At 47.8% G+C, this 20,703-nt stretch overlaps 2 protein-coding genes across 3 annotated transcripts in view; one reads left to right on the top strand and one right to left on the bottom strand.

Moving 5' to 3' along the window:
• The window catches only part of CTNNB1 (catenin beta 1), a 39,520-nt gene extending 28,293 nt beyond the window's left edge, over positions 1-11,227 (top strand). The window contains exons 7-16 of one of the 2 annotated variants that reach the window (XM_033132034.1): positions 618-762; positions 4,060-4,163; positions 4,242-4,580; positions 4,700-4,858; positions 6,278-6,397; positions 7,382-7,532; positions 7,624-7,745; positions 8,981-9,041; positions 9,958-10,178; positions 10,635-11,227. In XM_033132034.1, coding sequence (XP_032987925.1) covers positions 618-762; positions 4,060-4,163; positions 4,242-4,580; positions 4,700-4,858; positions 6,278-6,397; positions 7,382-7,532; positions 7,624-7,745; positions 8,981-9,041; positions 9,958-10,166 — 1,410 coding nt within the window. In that variant the 3' untranslated portion in view covers positions 10,167-10,178; positions 10,635-11,227. Of the gene's footprint in view, positions 1-617; positions 763-4,059; positions 4,164-4,241; positions 4,581-4,699; positions 4,859-6,277; positions 6,398-7,381; positions 7,533-7,623; positions 7,746-8,980; positions 9,042-9,957; positions 10,179-10,475 lie in introns of both variants that reach the window. The other variant, XM_033132033.1, reaches the window with a different exon arrangement.
• A 5,089-nt stretch (positions 11,228-16,316) lies between these two features.
• The window catches only part of ULK4 (unc-51 like kinase 4), a 406,569-nt gene continuing 402,182 nt past the window's right edge, over positions 16,317-20,703 (bottom strand). The window contains exons 36-37 of the mRNA XM_033131526.1: positions 19,084-19,169; positions 16,317-16,509 (exon numbers count right to left, since the gene is read on the bottom strand). Of these exons, the coding sequence (XP_032987417.1) occupies positions 16,446-16,509; positions 19,084-19,169 (150 nt within the window). The 3' untranslated portion in view covers positions 16,317-16,445. The remainder of the gene's footprint in view (positions 16,510-19,083; positions 19,170-20,703) is intronic.

Below are 20,703 nucleotides of genomic sequence, written 5' to 3'. Positions count from 1 at the left end.
ATAGACAGGACAGATCCTACAGGGCTTTGTAGACCACGTTAAAAGAGCAGTGTGAGGCAGTCAAATCATGCTCAGCAGAAGCATGAAGTGATAAGATTTGTTTTTAGAAAATTAGGGTAGAGTTGGGAAGTGGGGGTAAGCAGGGAAGTAAAGGGCACAAGTGAATGATTCTTTTATGGTGTGGTATCTCTTTGTCAGGTAAATAGGATTTGGAAAAGCAAAGAGCCAGATCATTAGGAGTTTTAAGTGCCCATTCTGGTTTAAATTTTCAACGAATCAGCTTTGATAAAACTTTTATATATCTGCGTATTGCATACCAATGTTTCTACTTTTTTTTCCCCTTTTGTTATGATCAGTGTGGGGAGAAGACAATTGGGCCAGAGTTGATATATTCTTGGCAGGACATGGATGCCTGAATTTGAGTGGGATGCTGTAGAAGGAGAGGTTAAATAGGGCCCCAATATGAGGGTCTGCGTAGTGGGGTCCAGGAATACATTTAAGTCAGTGGCAAGCTGGCTGAAATGTTTGTGTAATAAAATAGGTTGGTAATACAGTGCGGCTTTTCTCAGGCGTTTGATGCAGATCCCACAACTAACAATATATACGTGTCTTTCCAGCTGATCATTCTGGCGAGTGGGGGACCTCAAGCTTTAGTGAACATAATGAGGACCTACACTTACGAGAAACTGCTGTGGACCACGAGCAGAGTGCTGAAGGTGCTGTCGGTCTGCTCCAGCAATAAGCCGGCTATTGTAGAGGCGGGTAAGTGTGCGTGTGCGCAGCGTCTGCAGTTTCTTAGGAAAAGTAGTAGAACTAGACCTTAATGGGCTGCAAGTAGGTGGTCCTATTCAGTTGGTAGCCAAGATCACATTCAGAGTATATATTCTATATGACACCTGCACTGGTGCTATTTAAGTGTAGTTTAGGCAGAGTTCTCATTAACCATCAAAAAGGACAGCTAATACTTGGCTTGATAAAATTTGTTTTTAATTTTGGTTTTGGCCAGACCTAAGATTTGCTTTGCCAATAGACCTGTGAATATATAGGAGAAATTAAGTTACAACATATTCTGGTAAAGTATAGTTGTATGCAGCAAAGCGACTCCCTTGATTTGTTAGTGGGTGCTCATGAGAAGTGATCTGCACTGCTGTTCTGTATTCTTAGTGAACAAGTGGTCTAACACGAAAAACAATTCTCTTCTGTCCCCTTTAAGTATTTTCAGTGAAGCAACTTGCATCTTGTGCATGTTGGTGGCAGAGGAAAGGAATAGAAGGTCTGTACCAGGCAGGGCCTCTTGGTTTTCTGTCCAGAAGATACAGTTACTCTTCACCCTTTTCCCTCCCATAACCAACCGAGCAACATCTACCTGGACTCTCAAACCAAGCTTCAAAGCAAAACTGGAAGAGGAAAACTAGAGAAGCATTTAATAGAAAATATCGGAAGTATAGGGTGTTAACACCTATTTTTTCCCACTTGTTGAGAATAATTTTACTTGAGAACGTATACGACAGAGGGGTATTATGGTCGCCCAGGATAGCTGCTGGCAGTGGAACAATAGGCTTGGGGATCAACAAGTATGGCTGAGTTCAGATAGAACGAGGGGATGTAAATTCTGCCAGCTAGTCCAGTAATACCTGGAGTGCTTGCAAAAAACAGTTTCAGATTTATTTAATCAGAATCCCTGGAATGTTTAAGAAGGTCAGCAGGTAGCTGAAAATGTATGGGTCTGGAGGCCTAGGAATCTGCATTTTAGGAATTTTCCCTGGTTATTCTGTTCTTTATTCTGAAAATACTCAGCAGCACCTGTTTTTCAAGCACTATAGTAATAAGCACATGATGTGCATTGGGTAACAAAACAAGTATGGTCCCAGTATTTATTCTTACTGTCTAGTGAGGCGGATAGAAATATGCAAAGAGATGGGTTACTACAAATTGGAATGTGTTGTGAGAGAAACAAACAGCAAGTAGTGACACAGAATGAACGGGTCGGGGCAGGGAGAAGGGGCTTCCCGGAGAAGGGGGTGCTAAATGGGGTTGCAGGGTGAGAAGGCAGCGAGTGTCTGCACGCAAAGCGGGCAGTGGGGGAGCACGTGCTGTGTGTCGACGGTCGGAGGGAGGTGGTTGAGTGCTGGGTGCTGAGTGAGGAGAGTCCGTCTAAGCAGAACGCAGGGAGGCCTGCGCTGAACGCGGGCGTGAGGCTGATGAGCGAGGCACGGTCAGGTCCTATCGTGCAGCACTTTCTCAGCCCGTCAGGTGTTTGTTTGTGCTTTGCTCCAGCTTTGGAACCACAGGTGTAGAATGTGTAGGTCAGTTTGGAATGCTAAGTGGGATCCGTATCCTAAAGGGCTCCTTAAGCTTATGCTAAAGAATTGAGCTTTTCTCTTACAGTTAATGAGAAGCTATTGATGGTTAAGCGGTGGCAGAGCATCACAGTGGGGTGTCGGGAATATTAATACTACCTTGTATGACAGTTTGAATGATCATAGGCTGGCGGGCCAGGCCGCTGAGCTGTGTCAACAGGCTTCTAGGAATTAATCGGTTTGGTATTAAAAGTAGTCGTGAATGTTTGAGACTTCCAAAAGAATCCATAGAGTGTGATCGTGGAGGGGCTGAAGGTGCAACTACTCGGCGTTGCTACCATGAAGATAACGGCACTGCAGAGTGGATTGTTCAACGTGGGGGACACATTAGTTTAAGAGGCTGACACATTCAAAGTGACTGAATGGCCAGTAGGTAGCTGGAAATGTATGGGCCCGGAGTGAGTGCAGGGGCGGTCTGGGCTAGAGCTCGAGGGGGGTGGGGGGGTCCGGGCCTCAGGAAGCGGGGCGGGAGGTGCCTCGAAGTCGTCTGTGTGGGGCTTTGACCCTGGAGCTGCCGATCGTAACGTGTGTGTTTTCAGTCTGTACAGGCTGTTCTCATGGCCTCTGGAGTGCGGCTCCACTGTCTTAGAGTAGTTACAGCAGAGGAGGGGATGACGTCTCGGGGACGAGAAGGTAGGGGGCATCGAGGCACTTAACAGACACTGACTGTCAGCCACGTGTGGGTCACTCTAATTAGCAGGAGCCGCTGTGAGAAAGGAGCCAGATAGGGATGGTGATTGTCTCGTAGGGGAGGTTGATGTAATTACCGCTGTGATAAATACTCTGAAGGAAGCGTACAGGGTGCCATGAGAATTACAGCAAGTACATCTAACCTAATTTGTGGAAATAAAACCAGAAAAAAATGAACATGGAGACAAGGGAAAGTGTCTCTCTCTGCGTACGTTCAGAAGTGATTGCAGTAGGAGAGAGATGGGGGAAGTTAAGCGGGGAATTGAGCTTCCATTTGGACGCCTGCCAGTGTGTGTGCCCTTCTCTAGGGTCCGACGTGATGGAAGGTTGTGAGCCTGTGGAACACGTGTTTTAGAGTCACTGCCTTTCATCCAGTCCCTGGCAGTGGGGGTTCCAGTGCATTCTTTTTGGATTGTTCTTACCCCAGGAGTTTACATGGCTCCTTCAGGTCTCTGCTCAGATGGCCCCTGCATGCTGAGGTGCCCTCGTCACCCTACTTAGAACTGTAGCCCTTCCTTTGTTGTGTTACTTTTCCCTGTAGCACTTAACACCCGCTGACACACTATCTACTTATTAATTGTATATTTGTCTATTGTCTGTCTCCAGCTAGACCACGCGCTCTATGAGGGTAGGGATTTTAGAGTATTTTGCTCACTGGTATAGCTCTACCTCAAAATAGGGCCTGGTATTAAATATTTCTTTTTGAAACGATTGAATAGATGAAGGTAATTAAAAAGTAATAGGAATATTACCTATAGGGGGACAGTTGAAATAATGATGGCTTTTTCCATATAGCGAAGGAATAATAGATACTTGACAGAAGTGGTCACTAGTTGAGATGAACTAGAAAAGGGAAAGTGAGGAACATGCTAGAAAATAAAAGGAAATAAAGGACTTAGATGGAGGAGATAAGCTTTGGCAATAAGGAGAGACCCTCGAAGACAGAAGACCGTGCTGATAGGAATGGTTAACTAATGGCCGTTGCCTTTGATCTTTTTTAATATTCCAGGTGGAATGCAAGCGTTAGGACTTCACCTGACAGATCCAAGTCAGCGTCTCGTTCAGAACTGTCTTTGGACTCTTAGGAATCTTTCAGATGCTGCAACTAAACAGGTAAATTCGGAGTAAACCGATGCCTTGGCGATAGAGTCGAGATGAATATGTCCTGAGCATCTGCTTTTATTTCCGTAGGAAGGGATGGAAGGTCTGCTTGGGACCCTTGTTCAGCTGCTGGGCTCAGATGATATCAACGTGGTCACCTGTGCAGCCGGAATTCTGTCTAATCTCACTTGCAATAATTATAAGAACAAGATGATGGTGTGCCAAGTCGGTGGTATAGAGGCGCTGGTGCGTACTGTCCTTCGTGCTGGTGACAGGGAGGACATCACTGAGCCTGCCATCTGTGCCCTTCGTCATCTGACCAGCCGACACCAGGAAGCAGAGATGGCCCAGAATGCCGTTCGCCTCCACTATGGACTGCCGGTTGTGGTTAAACTCCTACACCCACCATCCCATTGGCCTCTGATAAAGGTAAATGGTCAAATTGAAAATGAGCCGCCTCTAGCTAAGGATGGCTGTCCAGGCCTAAGGGATTGATAAGGAGGAATTGTGTTGTATGCCAGTTCTTTATTCTTCCTTCTTCTCTACAGGCTACCGTTGGATTGATTCGAAATCTTGCCCTTTGTCCAGCAAATCATGCACCTCTGCGTGAGCAGGGTGCCATCCCACGGCTAGTTCAGCTGCTGGTTCGTGCACATCAGGATACCCAGCGCCGTACATCTATGGGCGGAACCCAGCAGCAGTTTGTGGTGAGTAAATCTTAGCAGTGACACCTGACCACCCAAAAGGAATGCATAAATCCATAGGGTCCTGAACTGCTTTGATCATGGGCTCCCTCCATTCTCTTTCCTGCCTGAAGGGTTGCTTGCTAATGGCTAAAAAAGCCAACATGTTTCTGTGGCTGCAGAGAAAATAAGAAATAATGTGGCCCCTAGTGATGTTTCCTTTGACATCTTTGCATCATTAGTCTTACAAGGGAGGGTGGGGTGTGACTTACTGCTGTGGGTAATCCATACCAGGGTTCACTCCTTAGGAAGCAGCAGAGCCATTATCTGAATCCGAGTCTGACTGATCTCAGAGCCTCTTATTCCCCACAACACGAGTTTTACCTATAAATATTTAACACCCCTTTTACTATCTCTTCTAGGAGTGGTTTAAACTATTTACACTGACCTAAGATTACCAATAAATGTCAAGAATAAGTAGTAGCATTTCTGGAATCTTGACTCATAATCTCAGCCTAAAGCTTTGATACCAAGTTTACAGTCCTAAGACTAGCTAGCTTCATGACAAGTAAAGACATTTCTGAATCCTCAGAATTTAAGAGTCAGACCTTCAAAGAGTTCTTATTTAAGTAGGTTACTTTAGAAAACAAAGATGGACCTTACCAGAACAGATTTTGGAAATCCCCAGTTGTTTGTTATGCACTCATTAGGGGGCGTTGGCCCTCTCCATTCATTACTTTTGGTATTGATTGGCAAGTGTCCATGAAGTGACTTAATAAATGCAAAGGGTACCTTTTATTTTAAGTCTCTTCTCTAGGAAGAAAGGTGTGTTTGTGTCCTTAAAAAAATCAAGTTGTTTATAAAAGTAGCAGAATCATAACCGGTTTAAAAACTCAGGAAAAGCAAGTAGTGCTTAGATTTTGGAAAAGCTGACCTCCTTCTCTCATACAGGCTATCAGTTGAAAAGTCTGGGGGAGGTGAGGAGTGGATGTTCTGTTTGCAGCCCAGTAGAATTTTAGTAGTTGGTGATAAAATTTTGCTACGTTTTCACCAAATGTACGTAGGTGTACAAAAATGGAGCATGTGAAGGAAAACCACCGACATAGTCTGAGTGTTGCTTTCCCGTCTTTGTGTATCTTTCCTTTCCCGTTCTCTTACGTAGAACTGTTGGTACCCTCTCTGTTAGAAAGGTCTTTGGGACTCAGAGGTATCTGGAAGCTGTCCTTCCCTGTACAGCACTGCGTGTGGGCGGGAGGGGTGCTGCGTGGACCTAGTGCTGCCCTGCTAGTGAATCCTCCTTCGTCCTGCACTGACTGCAACTTCTGGGAAACTTGGGGTGTATAATGTGAATAACTAGTAATTGCCAGTCAGGACAGAATGTCTTCCAAGCTTAAAACTTGAGGCAGGAGAATGCCCTATGTGTAACCATGCTTCTTTTGGTAGGAGGGCGTCCGCATGGAAGAAATAGTCGAAGGTTGTACTGGAGCCCTGCACATCCTCGCTCGGGATGTTCACAACCGAATTGTAATCAGAGGACTCAACACCATTCCATTGTTTGTGCAGGTGTGTTGGTTTTAAGTGAGGTGTTCTAGATTTTATGTGTCCGTAATATTTCAGGATTTTAACGATAAACAGCGTCTCAGGAAATCAGGGACCAAAATAAGGGCGCCATTTACTATTCATCTACTGTCATTTATAAAATGACAACACTGCCCATGCCCCCTGCCAGAGTGCGAAAGAGAGAATCTCAACGTGCAGTGTCCTTTATGTTGGATACATTTTATTTTATGACAAGTCCCTTCATTTTGGGGGGCGGTAGGAGAAACATTGGGACTAGAGGCCTCAAAAAGAGGGAAGAGACTTTACACTCTGCTTTTCGGGGTTCTCAGTTTTGGAGGGATGACAGCTGGTCTGGGCTGACAGAGCACAAGCCTCAAACCACCCCCTGGGTTTTCCAAATCTTAGTGCGACAGAAACTCTGAAGAAAGGGTTTGTAGCTAAAAATATACTAGAAACCAGTGCTCTGGCGCATTCAACACTTTGGAAAATGAATGTAGAGAGTCCAGTCCTGAGCTGCATAACGAAGCTTCGTTACCCACACGTAACGATGGTGGTCCCTAAGATTATAGGAGCTGGAAGCTTCCACCGCCTGTGACGTAACGGCACATCACCTGACTCACGCTTGTGCTGCTGCTGCTGCACACAGCCTATACTCACGTTGTGTCACCACTGCCCACGGTATTCGGCGCAGGAACAGCTGTACAGGCTTGTAGCCTACGCACGGTAGGCTCGCCATACAGCCCGGTGTGGAGCAGGCGGGACCACCCAGGTTTGTGTAAGTCATTCCGAGATGTTCGCACAGCGATGAAATCGCCTGACGATGCATTTCTCTGAACATCTCTCTGTCAATAAGCAGGGCATGACTATGATTTAATACAAGTCGCACGAATGCCGCTTACACTCTGAATTGGGAATGTTTGCACCAGAGTGGGGTGCGTGCTGTGTTTTGATTTAATCAGGTGTTGTTGGTGTGTGTTTTCTCCTTAGCTGCTTTATTCTCCCATTGAAAATATCCAAAGAGTAGCAGCAGGGGTCCTCTGTGAACTGGCTCAGGATAAGGAGGCTGCAGAAGCCATTGAAGCCGAGGGAGCCACAGCCCCTCTCACGGAGTTGCTTCACTCGAGGAATGAAGGTGTGGGTAAGTCGAAACGGAACCCGAGCTGGGAGGTGGGCTGCATGTGGGGAAGCCTCAGTTTTTCCTGAAGGGCCTTTTTCCCGTCCTCTCCCAGCAACATACGCAGCTGCTGTTCTGTTCCGAATGTCTGAGGACAAACCACAGGATTATAAGAAACGGCTTTCTGTTGAGCTGACCAGTTCTCTCTTCAGAACGGAGCCCATGGCTTGGAATGAGGTAGGCAGTGAGTGCGTGTATTTGGTAGTTTGCTGGAGCTTGAGGCAGTGTGTGAGGCCCCAGAACCATCAGTGTCCGGTCAGTGGCGCTGGCTGTGTCCTTGGTCTCAGTGTTCATTCTTGGTGCTGTATTAGCAACTGCTGTGGGGAGAACGACAGCTTTAAACAGCCTGTTCAGAGAGAACAGGTTAATCTGTTGAACCTTCGAATTCATGAGGGAGGGAAATGAAACAGTTACCAGATTAAAATACTTGTCAACAGGGCATAAGGAAAGAGGTATAATCCATTAAATATTAAACACTGTTAGTTGGAGTCAGTTTATCGAACTTTCCTTTAATGCTCAGTTTTCATCTCCTTTTCCACTTGAATTTCTCTGAATTTTGTCTTCAGTATTTGTCCTCAGTACAGAGTTGTTCATTGAAACTTTAGAACCACCCTGACAGTTTATTCAATTATGGTATATAGTCATGCAGTGTATTATATTTGTTGAATGAATAGGAAGAGATCCTATATATTGTTAGGTGAAAGAAAAAGCAAATTGCCTAACAGTGAGTAATGTGTTAGTTGGGTTTTTAATAAGCAATCTTAACATGTTCCGACTTGAGGTCTGAACCCACCCCTTTCCCCAAACCTGTTCCTGTCATAATTTTCACCATCTCTGCTAATGGCAATTTTGTCTTTCCAGCTATTCAGGCTAAAACTCTGTTTTCATGTAACATACCCTATTAGGTGGGGAGACACTTGGCCTGTTTTGTTTACTGTTGTATCAATTACCTACAATGGTGCCTGGTGCATATTACCATGTTTCCCCGAAAATAAGACCAGGTCTTATATTAATTCTTGCTCCAAAAGACACATTAGGGCTTATGTTCAGGGGATGTCATCCTGAAAAATCATGCTAGGGCTTATTTTCCGGTTAGGTCTTATTTTCGGGGAAACACGGTAAGTACTTGCTATGTATTTACTGAAAGAATGTTCTGGTGAATATTTTTAATACTTTGTGCATTGGGAAGACATGTTCCCTAGGTCTCAGTGGTTAATCTCTGAGGGGTGGAGTTTAAAGTATCTGTATGATATATGTCTGTATTTTCTAAGTATTTCTGTAATGTTTGAGTTCTTTGTTTCTTTTGTAATTTGAAAATAAACATGTTTTCAAAATACTGGAGAGTATTAAGTATACTTAAAGCTGAGAGCTTTCATCTGCTTCTTTTCTTTGCCTTGTGCCCGTTCATCTAGACCGCTGACCTTGGACTTGATATCGGCGCCCAGGGAGAGCCCCTTGGATATCGCCAGGATGGTACGTGGCTACTATTTCTCGATTAACTTCAGATCAAGCTACAGTTCAAAGCTTTATCAAAAGAGCTGGTTTGCTTGTCTGGAAACCAGTGTTGGCAGGAAAGTGGTGGCTGCCATCAAAGGCAGCTCTTAAATTCCAGAGTTAGCAGCAGTGTCTCTAATGGAACACGGATTCTGAGCCACACACTGAGCACGACCAGGTCACACCCGACAAATCCATGTTACTGCTGAGGCCCGGGCCTCTGCCATGCGGGACAGGACTGGCTTTCTTTTGTCAGAGAAGCCCTAACACCTGTGCCTGCAACCCACCCAGAAAGTGAGAAGATAGGCAACTCCTGTCCCCAAGCTCAGCTGTGGGGTGGAGATTTACGTACTTACAGCACCAAGATTTTCAACAAGCTAACTCAGCTCTTGGTAATGGAGATGCAGTCATGGCTTAGACCACTCTCAGCTATAACTATTCATCTGAAATTTATAATCATAACTGGTTATTCCCAATTACTAAACCACTATAAACCCATAAGCTTCTTACCTTGGCAGACATAAATGCCAATCCTTAAGATAAAACGTGGAAACAGTGTCTTGAGTTTTCTCAGTACTTTCGTGGGTATCACCTGGACTTTTCAGCAGAGAGAGTCCGTCTGCCAGACTTGTGGGTTACTGCCTTCCTCTGCTGCCCATGGCTTCGTGATGCCTGCGTGGTAGACTGGTAGACTGCTGCCTTTCTCCTGAGGAACTTAGCGTAGCCTCACGGGTGCCCTGGCATCGGGTAATGACTTGGCTGAAGAGGCTTAGAAAGTAGTGCTTTCTGACAGGTGTGCTGCCATCGAATGCCCCTGATAACCTCAGTGTTAACTTTGTCTGTCTCTCTCCTCCCTCCCTGCCCCCCCATTTTGTTGCCACCCCAACTCTCCTAGATCCCAGCTATCGTTCTTTTCACTCTGGTGGATACGGCCAAGATGCCTTGGGTATGGACCCCATGATGGAGCATGAGATGGGTGGCCACCACCCTGGTGCTGACTATCCAGTTGATGGGCTGCCAGACCTGGGGCACGCCCAGGACCTCATGGATGGGCTGCCACCAGGTGACAGCAATCAGCTGGCCTGGTTTGATACTGACCTGTAAATCATCCTTTAGGTAAGAAGTTAAAAGCCAGTTTGGGTAAAATACTTTTACTCTGCCTACAGAACTTCAGAAAGACTTGGTTGGTAGGGTGGGAGTGGTTTAGGCCTCTGTAAATCTGCCACAGAAACAGATCCATACTTTGAAAGGAGATGTCTTAGAACATGTGAATGTTCTCAGATTTCTGGTTGTTACTGGTAATGTGTGGAAGTCATTAACTTTGTTTTTTGCCACAGCTTTTGCAACTTAATACTCAGATGAGTAACATTTGCCGTTTTAAACATTAATAGCAGCCTTTCTCTCTTTATACAGCTGTATTGTCTGAACTTGCATTGTGATTGGCCTGTAGAGTTGCTGAGAGGGCTCGAGGGGTGGGCTGGTATCTCAGAAAGTGCCTGACACACTAACCAAGCTGAGTTTCCTATGGGAACAATTGAAGTAAACTTTTTGTTCTGGTCCTTTTTGGTCGAGGAGTAACAATACAAATGGATTTTGGGAGTGACTCAAGAAGTGAAGAATGCACAAGAATGGATCACAAGATGGAATTTATCAAACGCTAGCCTTGCTTGTTAAAAATTTTTTTTTTAATATCTGTAATGGTACTGACTTTGCTTGCTTTGAAGTAGCTCTTTAATTTTTTTTGCAGTAACTGTTAGTTTTTTAAGTCTTGTAGTGTTAAGTTATAGTGAATACTGCTGCAGCAATTTCTAATTTTTAAGAATTGAGTAATGGTGTAGAACACTAATTCATAATCACTCTAATTGTAATCTGAATAAAGTGTAACATTGTGTAGCCTTTTTGTATAAAATAGACAAATAGAAATGGTCCAATTAGTTTCCTTTTTAATATGCTTAAAATAAGCAGGTGGATCTATTTCATGTTTTTGATCAAAAACTTTATTTGGGATATGTATGGGTAGGGTAAATCAGTAAGAGGTGTTATTTGGAACCTTGTTTTGGACAGTTTACCAGTTGCCTTTTATCCCAAAGTTGTTGTAACCTGCTGTGATACGATGCTTCAAGAGAAAATGCGGTTATAAAAATGGTTCAGAATTAAACTTTTAATTCATTCGATTGTGTCACCTTTTTTTCCTTGTTATTAAATGGTTTGTGAGGGTAATACATTTATTTAACTGAGCGTCATCCTGAGGAAAACACACAGTAAACTAATTTAAGTTGTAAATGATAGAGCTTTACCTCTAGATGGGATGTTAGCCAGATTTCTTTAGTACTTGGCCCTGGGTTAAATAGCACCAAAAATTGTTTCAGCTTTGAACCTTGTGATTGGTTCTGAGCTGGTGTAAGAGGAGAGATTCTGCCATGTCCCACTGAAGGACTCGGGGCTTAGCCCCTATGGCCAAGACTCCTTCAGCCCGGCGTCTGGTGTGGAAGTCCTGGCCAAATGGCCAAAGGCCGCCTCACTGGGAAGGTGTCTAGTCTGGGCCACAGAGCAAAACTGCAAGCCAAACAGGCACCCCCAATGCGGCAGATGATTTCAGTCCATTAAGATAATAATGAAGTGTTAAGTACCTGGGTTTGGACTTCAAGCTCCTTCACATAAGTGTGACTCACTTGGAGAGGGGAATTCCTTCAACTCCACTTTGAACTGATAATTAAGATGGTTTAAGTGTCGATGTTTATCTGAACATAATCAGAGAAGCAGAATGGGCCTTCTTCCATGCTATCTGCCGGGGATCCTGCCATCCTGGTGGTAGGTCTGACATGCTTATTAGTTCATCCCTCAGGCCGGAGTCGGCAGACCTGTTAAGACTTGTGTTTTGGACTTTAAAAAGAGTCAGTGTTTTGTGCTTAGGGAGGGCTGTTTCTGATTTACTGTGTGTTTCTGGTAAGATCGTGACTATTAGATAAATACTTCGGGGTTGCCAAAAAAATATATACATATAACTTGTATTCATCTTTTGTTATCAATATATATTATTACAATTTTCAATACAGCTTTTTCCTTTCTTAAAATGTGTATACATTTTTTTTGGCACCCTCTGTATATCAGTTCCTTTTTGATGAAGATGAACTTCATCTGGGGAGGACTTTTGGTGAAAGCCTCAAGTTCACTGTGGTCTAAATGTAATTGGAATTGGAGAGGTAGCATTTGTGTACCTGGTGAGGTGACAGGTCTAGGCTTTGTTTGCAGTGCGTGACAAGTAGAACCAAGCCAGTATTGCAAGAAGCTTAACATGAAGAACCACAGCAGGGTATTTTGTTTAAATTTTTAAAACCAGAACATATTTTCAGAGCTTTCCCTAAAGTCACTGTATCTTTGAAGTTCTGTTAAAAACTTACTATGAAAGTTAATCTGATTCAGCAAGGTGGTTCTGCATTGTGTTTAGAAGTGCAGAGGGCTAAGAAGAGCCAAGACACGTGTGAGAACGAGAGAAAGACTTGCTCTACCTGCTGTCAAGGCCTAACTGGAAAGCTCGAGGTGGTTAACAGTATTACTGACAGGTAGAAGGACAAATGTAGGGACGAGGAGAAGATACAGACCTGGACACTACAGGGAGCACTGGAAGTCAGAGTGAAAACAGCGACTTCTTAGTAATAAAAGTGGGGAACAACGGCTGGCCATTTGGATGATATTAATGCAGGAAAAAAACCCACGACCAACAAAATACCAAGATTTTAAATAAAAACAGGATCAGTAGTAATGATGTCACTTTCGCCTCAAGTTCCAGTACGGCTGGGCAGGGCACTGTGTGACAGCCCCCACAGGGGCCCGCTGATCGCCTCCTTCACCCCGCAGTGGCCAAGCTGCAGTCCCAACCTGGGACTGCACACGGTACGATGGGTACATGGCAGACTATTCCTAAACAAAAGCAAGTCACAGGTGCATGCCGGGGGCTTTCACTGAGCCACACAAAAGGGCAAACTATGTTCAGGAAATCATCCACATATGGTAAAACCAAAACAATCAAGTGGTCACATGACTATAAAATCAGAATAGTGGTTACCTGGGGCCAGGTGCATAGGACGTTGGATTCCACTGCAGTGACCACCACTGAGCTGAAGAATGAAGGTTTTTCATGTTGATGTTCTAGACATGAGGCTTTGATCTGGTTATTTGAATCCTTGAGATAAGTAAGCTTAACTCTTGTTTGGATGACTGTAATACAAACAAGATCTGAATTGTGCTGCTTGGTTTCATAAGCAGAGAGCCAAGGGATGACTGACTGCAGTTCTGTTCTGGTAGGTGAGACTAACTGCCTTTCCTCACCTGGAATGAGTCACCCGCCAAAGGCAACTACAGAATGACGGAGGGGGTGCGGGCGGGGCCGGAAAGGTAGTGCTTCCTTTTTCTTACCCGTGTGTGTCCACTCCACCTCCGCACCCGGTGAGACTCCTGTAAGCTGGAGGGCGGTGACTGCCACCTCCACTCAGGACGCCACGCCTCCCTGGGCCTGGTTCCCACAGTTCCCTCGCAGCCTCACCGAAGCTTGAGCTGTTGGCTAGTCTTGTTCCTGTGCCACTCCAGATAACTCTCCCAAGGGGCCAAGTCCCTTTCTCCTGCCTCAGCACCTGCATTTATCCACGTACCAGAGACTGTTCTATGTCATAGCTTTCTGCTGCTAGGGGAGGCAGAAAGGCGGGCATCTTGTTTCAGGTAGAGGCGGGAGACACCCAGTTGCTCACTTGTCACTCACCTTGGATAAGGGCCTGGGCTACCAGAGCCCCACTTTCTGAGCTATACTACAGGTATTACCTGAACCTCTTCAGGTAATGCAGGAAACCTCCTGGTGACATGGGAAACGAGAGCTCGACAACTACAAAGAGCCACGAGACCGTAAATCTGTTGCGTCCAGCAGACCTACCTCCTGAGCTGTTCGGATGGTTGTTCCTTTCAGGACCCCTGTACTAGAGTCACCCCAAAGTGTTCTTCCCAGGGACAGGTCACTGGGCACCTCCTCTCAGGCAAGCTCGTGACGCTTTAGGCCTGCTGCCCTGTGCGGCCACTCCCCTGGTCCCAACCTGTGCTCGGGCCTCCTTTGCCTCCTACCTCTGCAACTTCAGTGACACCACTCAGTGACACCACTGGCCCCTGGGAGACTCGGCCAGAGCTAACAGCTGACGCGTGGAGGCGGTAGGAAGGGGAGGGCCAGTGGTGCCTGGGTCTGGGCCCCTTGCCACTGCCCGAATCCTGAGAGCTCTGATGGGGGCCGGGGGCCAGCTCTTTTCTCACAACTGGAGCCAGCCTGAGAAGCCAAAGATGAGGGCATGGGGAGGGCAGGGAGAGGTTACTGCCCTCAGCCTCCCTCTTCCCTCACAGCCAGCCTGCTCACGTCCCCTACCTCTGAGCTCACTGGGACTGGGGCTGAGAAGGACAAAAAGGGTCCCCTAACTTCAGGCTGACACCAGGGTATGCAGCTTGGTGCGCGCTAGCTTGAGTACCCTGGCATCCTGGGCGGAGAAGCTTCGGCTGGGCAGTAGCACTGCTGGGGACCTTCGTCTGTGCCCCTTGCCTACCAGATAGGCCTTTCCTCAGGCAGGCAGTGCTATGGGGCTTGGCCAGTAATGGTCACTCAACAAGTTCCGGAACGTTTAAACCTTCCTGTTTTACCTTAAACAGCAAAGACCTCCCTATTCAGCGGAAAAGGGGAAATGCATCTTTCATTGCTCTGAAATACTACTGGGAGGACGCTAGGCCCAGAACTTTAGGGTGGTTCCCCAAGAACTGAATTACAGGGAGAGAACAGGTTTCCTGGGAAAATGGAGCCTTGTGCCTGTTTTCCTGGACTCACAGGCAAAGCAACTGGAGCTGCAGGCCAGGCTCCGGGTGCTGTCCGCTAACGCCCCGGCCCAGGAGCACAGGCAGGCCAGGGCCATGGGTGGGTACACAGCCTGGTGACGGGCACACTGCCCAGCAGGACTTCACGTGGGGCCACCGCCTCATGGCTGAGTAGGCCCCACGACGTCACAGAAACCTCCTGGGTGGGACTCCCTCTTGTACCCCAACTGTTCACAGCTCAAGCTCTGGATGCCCCCTTGGGGACCAAGGGCCACGGAATCTTGAGTCTGAGTTCAGCGAGCGAGTGGACTGGCTCCTGAGCCTGTTTTCTCATGTCTGAAATGAAGCTAAGGCCTGCTTTGCTGGGTGTGGGGATTAAGTAACGTAACGGACACATACGCCTTTGACAGAGTTGGGTACGAAGCTGCTGCTTTTCATTATAAAGCCAAATGGAAGTTGTCAAACTACCCAGATCACTGGCAAAGTGGGGCTGTTTGTGGCAGCAAGACAGCTTTCTGTGACGCCACAGACGGGTGCCCACATGGCTACACTTCTGCCTGTGCCACCCGTTCTGTGTGCACGGCCGCTGCTGCCTGGGACAGAATCCCACCCAGGCTTCGGGCAGAGTTTATCAGGGGCCAGTCCTCTAAGGGCACCGAGCTGGCAGCAGGGGTAGCAGCTGTTGATGGAGCCTAGCCCTTTTGTTTGGCGGATTGGAAACCTGACGCCCAGAGAGACCAGGGAGTGGTGGCGGGTTGCTCACCTGGTCCAAGCCGCCCAGGGCCCCCAGATTCAAGCGTATGCCTTCCCCAGTACAACAGCCCTGCACCTCTCTGCAGAGTCCAAACATTTTCATGGGCTCAGCTCTTACACAGGAGCTTCTAACGGCGGACGTGTGAGGGAACGGGAAGAAGCTGACAAGGGTTCAAGGATAAGGGGGTAACCGGTCGAAGTTGGGGAGATGATTCTACCTTGATGCCACCAACCCATCTAGATGGGCAGAGCTTCAGGAAAGCCCGCGCTCCGAGCGACCTGAACCCCGTGCCTGTCAGGGGAGCTGTGCCCAGTCCCTCCCCAGGAGTCTGGGAATCTTGTCCCTGAACGGAAGAAGGCCGGCGGGCACCAGGGGGAGGAAGACGAGGCTAAAACTCACCTCCCCAGGCTTGTGGGGCTGCGCTGGGAACTCACGCAGGCCTAGTCCTGCTTGTAAGCTGGCGGGGGGGGGGGGGCGGGGGGGGACGCTCACAGACGCAGGCTTAGCGGAGGCCCACCCGGCCCACACACAGAGGGAGAGAACATTCTGAGAACAGCTAGCAAGCCTGGGGGGCCCTGATGTGTCCACAGGGAACAAGAAGCTCTATTCTGAGTTGGTTTTCTAGGGCCCAGAGAGAGCACGTCAGCCGGAAGGTTCCGGGTTCAAGCTGACTTTATTAGGTCCAAATCCAGCTGGAGGTGGCGAGGTGGCCCACGTGTGGGGAGCTGACCGAGCGAGCCGTGTAGTGGAGGGCTGTGCTGCAGGCGGGCTTGTGTTCAGTGCCTTCTTGCCTAGTGTCCGACAGCTTGGAGGATTTCCAGGGCCAAAGAAGCCACTGTACTATTGGCAGATGAACTGTGAGAAAACCCAAAACAAAACCCTTAGACGTCTCCGGGGTAACCTGCCCCCTCTCTCAAAGGGGCGGGTATGTGATGGGCCAGCGGCTTCCCTGGGCAGCATCTTTGATTCCCAGGCTGCGAGGTGGAAGCCCTTGGCCCACAGTCCTCGTGGGGCTCAGAACAGCCCTGCCAGCACCCCTAAGCGGGGCCTGAGCTCCTGGCCCCGCCACCACTCAACATCTCAAAGCACCTTGGCCAAGTGCACCGACGCTGAACTGTATGGCAGCTCAGAGGGCAGCCAGACCCCACCCTGCCTGGCCAGGGCCCCCCAAGGGGCCTGCCTGCAGCTGACTTGTACGAACCGCCAGAGATCCCAGACCTGGCAAATGCTGACTCTCCAGCTCCACGCTGCCACTTCCTGGCCAATCAGCCAGGAGCTTTGGGATTTTTTTCTCATAGGTGTGGATGTACAATTAAGAGCTTAACATGGAAACTTTGTTACTAGAGCAAACACACATTGAAACGTCTGCCTTAACAACTGCTAGCAAAGAAAAGAATGACCCAGCAGAGTGCCTTAAAGTATAAAATTAGATCAGGGCACACTCTTAACTACACAGAAATGGAGCTGTTGCCACAGAGACGGGTGGGTCACAGTGGGACAGGGGCAGGCCTCCCTGCTCTGCATGTCAAGCTCCCTGCTGAGTCCAGGCGGGTCTGGTGGCAGCATGCTGTCCCTGCTGCCCATGGGGCAGCCCCAGAACGCCCAGTGACTGGCAAACATGGCGCACCAACCTCTGGCAGAGCCGTATCAGACTGAGAACACTGCCACCCACGCCTTTGTCACCCTAAGAAAAGCTTTTCTTCAGCCACCTGAACAAACAAGACAACTTCATAGCACAACCTCGCACCGAACACATGCTCTGCCTGGTACAGACATTTCAGTGGCTGGAGTCTTGGGCCACCAGCAATGAGCTTTGTTTTGACACATTTGGTTCAAATCTAGGTCCAGCTCTCTGGAGTTGGTGCATGAGGGCCTGCCGGCTTTGGCCTAAAGGCAGACGGAGGCCCTGCTAGGCGAGGAGGCCCACATAGACTGGCTGGGGGTGGGGCTCTCAGGCCACCCCCCAAACTTCACTCGTCCCAACACTCCCACGGCCGCCTCCTCACAAATCTGCTCAGAGCGGCGTCATCACGGCTGCTGGCACAAGGCCAGGACCCCTGGGCATGGACGTCACATACTTCTCACAGCACCTTACACCACGGGGCTCTGCAGGGTGAAGGGGACCCAGCCAAGTCGGCCTGTCCCTCCCCTCTCCTCACAGGAACCGTGGGTAAGAAGGAAGGGGGTGGGGGAGGCCAGGATACGGTGTCCTCTTCCCCACCTCATCCAGGATTAAGTGCCAGGAGGTTGATTGGAGCAAACCTTCACAGACTCATCTTTTCAGCAATGCCTCAACCACATATTTCTCTTCAAATTAATACCCATCCCAAAACACTTGGAAGCAGATTTCCTAGAACCCTGTGGTTCTGAAAACAGAAATGACTAGGAAATGCAGGCACCATGCCCAGTGAAAGCCAGGGACCCCTCGGGAGGTGGGGTCTTCTCCCCGGGTGGGGGCAGCCGCTGGGGCTCAGGAGATAGTGGTCACCACAACCTCTGGCCACCTCCCTCAGCTCTGGGACCAGTGGCCTGAGGGGGCAGGGGGGAGTGCATTCACTGAGTCATTTGTCAAACGTCTGGAGCCCCCACCACCTGCCAGGTGCTGTCGTACGCAGTGAGCCATTACGCAGCGCCAGAGGACTGAAGCCTGGACACCTGGGGACAACTTCCCCTTCATCCCCTGCAGTTTTTCTCTGGTCATTTGACGCTAACATTCCAAGTAAACTAGGACTTGTAAACCCTACCCCTACCATGTGCAGCCACCTCTCAAGTTCAGGGCGCATGTCATTGTGGGGTGACCCCCACATGCTCCTGGGTGACAAGGCTGCCCTGGTCTGTGCCCCTCACTTCCAGGATGTTCTAGACACACTGTGGAGCCGAGAACTAGGAGGCTGACCTAACCTCACACGGTCAGATTCTGGGTGTCAGTCTGTTCTATAGGCTCCAAGTTTTCCCTCTGAAGATCTGACCCAGGAAGGCAGCTGTAGGGCGGGCTGAGCTCCCGTTTCTACCCCAGCCTGGGCCAGGTCTCCATCCAGATGCTCTGCGAGGTGGCCACAGTGATGCCCCTGGGTCAGGCTGCTGATGGCCAGGGACGGCCTTTCTCATGAGGTTCATCACAGCTCGCTCCCACCTGGTCAGAACCCACTCCCTCCTCTCTATGCCGTGTAGATGTTCAGTATTGCCTTCCTCAGACATTCCACTTCCCTCCCTCCTCCTGCCGACCCCCTCACCTGCATAGTGGGGATGCCCAGGGGGTGGAGGGGCAGAATGGCCCTCCCCACACTGGGAGGAGTCTCAGTGGCCATTAACAGGCTGGACGATGGTGGTCCTGGTGTGTGTGGGGGCAGGGGGCAGGAGGGGAGACGGCACGGGTGGGAGTGTTTGCTGAGCCCAACAGACTGCACTGCCACTCCTGGGCCTACTTACCCACCAGCCGGGGCCAGCCACTCCAGAGCCCGCAGGAGGGTGTCCGCATGCTTGAGGCTCTCAAGGTGCTTCTCATTGGAGGTGATCTGCAAGGGAAGGAGAAAAAAGTGGTCAGCTGGCCCATTTTGACTCGTCCCATTGGATGGGCACCCCGAGTCTCAGGAGACCTGTGGCATTGGGGATGAAAGACATAAATCTATAACCCAAGGAAAATTAGAAAATATTCTTAACTGAATGAAAATGACTTAATAATATATCAAAATTGGTGGGATGCAGCTAAAGCAGTACTTCAAGGGAAATTTATAGTATTAAATGTATAGTACTATATTAAAAAAGAAGAAAGGTTTCAAATCAATAATCCAACATTTCATGTTAAGAAATTAGAAGAAGAGCAAGACAAACCCAAAGAGGGAAGGAAAAAAGAGCAGAAATGAAGAGTAATGTGATAAATGTAAGCCCTAATATGTTAGTATCTGTGTTAAATATAGATTTACCAAATACTACAAATAAAAGACTAATAATTTTCAAACTGGATATAAACAAAACACAACACAATTATATGCTGCTTACAAGAAATATACGAGGTGTGATCAAAGAATACAGTGTTTAAGTAAACAAAAATTATTACAGTAAAAGACACATTGCCATTAATCCCCTTCAAACACACTTATACCATCGTTCTTGCCACTTTCTGAAGCAGTTCTGGAAGTCCTCTTTCATGAGTGTCTTTAGTTGCAATGTTGTGGCTGCCTCGATGTCCTGAAACATTTTGACTTTGGGGAAGAGCCAGAAGATACATGGTGCCAGATCCAGTGAATAAAATGGATGAGGACACACCGTAATGTTTTTATTTGACAGAAATTGCCGCATACCAGAAGTGATCTGTGACACGGAGCGTTGTCATGACAGAGGATGATTTACGGCACACTTTAAAACACACCTTTCCTCAACCGTAGCTCACACCTGACTAACTGCACCGAATAAGTTGAAACTTGTCACACACTGCTACTAAGGTCTGATGTGCCACTTCCCATATTGAAAATCCCTGCCTTTCCGTTGGATGGCACTCGGCAGCAGCATTCACTGTATTGTTTGATTGCAACAGACAGGCTCCGTGTCACACATCTCTTCTGGTATACAGCAATTTCTGTCAAATAAAAACATCATGGTGTGTCCTCATCCACTTTATTCACTGGATCTGGCACCGTATGACTTCTGGCTCTTCCCCAAAGTCAAAATGATCATGAAAGGTAAACATTTTGAATCAATTCAGGACATCAAGGCAGCCACGACAGCCCACATCTAAGCAATTCCTATCAAAATCCAAGCAGGATTTTTTTGGTAGATATAGACCAGCTGATTCTAATATTTGAATCTACAAATCTTAGGAACTAGAATAGCTAAAACAATTTTGAAAAAGCAGGATAAAGTTGGGGGAACCACACTACCCCACCTGATTTGAAGATTTTTACTATATAGCTACAGTAACCATAATGCTGTAGTATTGGCAGAAGGATAGACACAGAGATCAATGGAATAGAATTGAGAGCCCAGAAATCAAGTTTTCACAAATGTGCAAACTTGAATCAAGGAAAGACAGTCTTTTGAACAAAAGGATGC

Source organism: Rhinolophus ferrumequinum, chromosome 17, assembly GCF_004115265.2.
Source record: "Rhinolophus ferrumequinum isolate MPI-CBG mRhiFer1 chromosome 17, mRhiFer1_v1.p, whole genome shotgun sequence".
Taxonomy (NCBI): domain Eukaryota; kingdom Metazoa; phylum Chordata; class Mammalia; order Chiroptera; family Rhinolophidae; genus Rhinolophus; species Rhinolophus ferrumequinum.
Note: the sequence above shows the minus strand (reverse complement) of the source record. Positions and strands in the feature narration are given on the sequence as shown.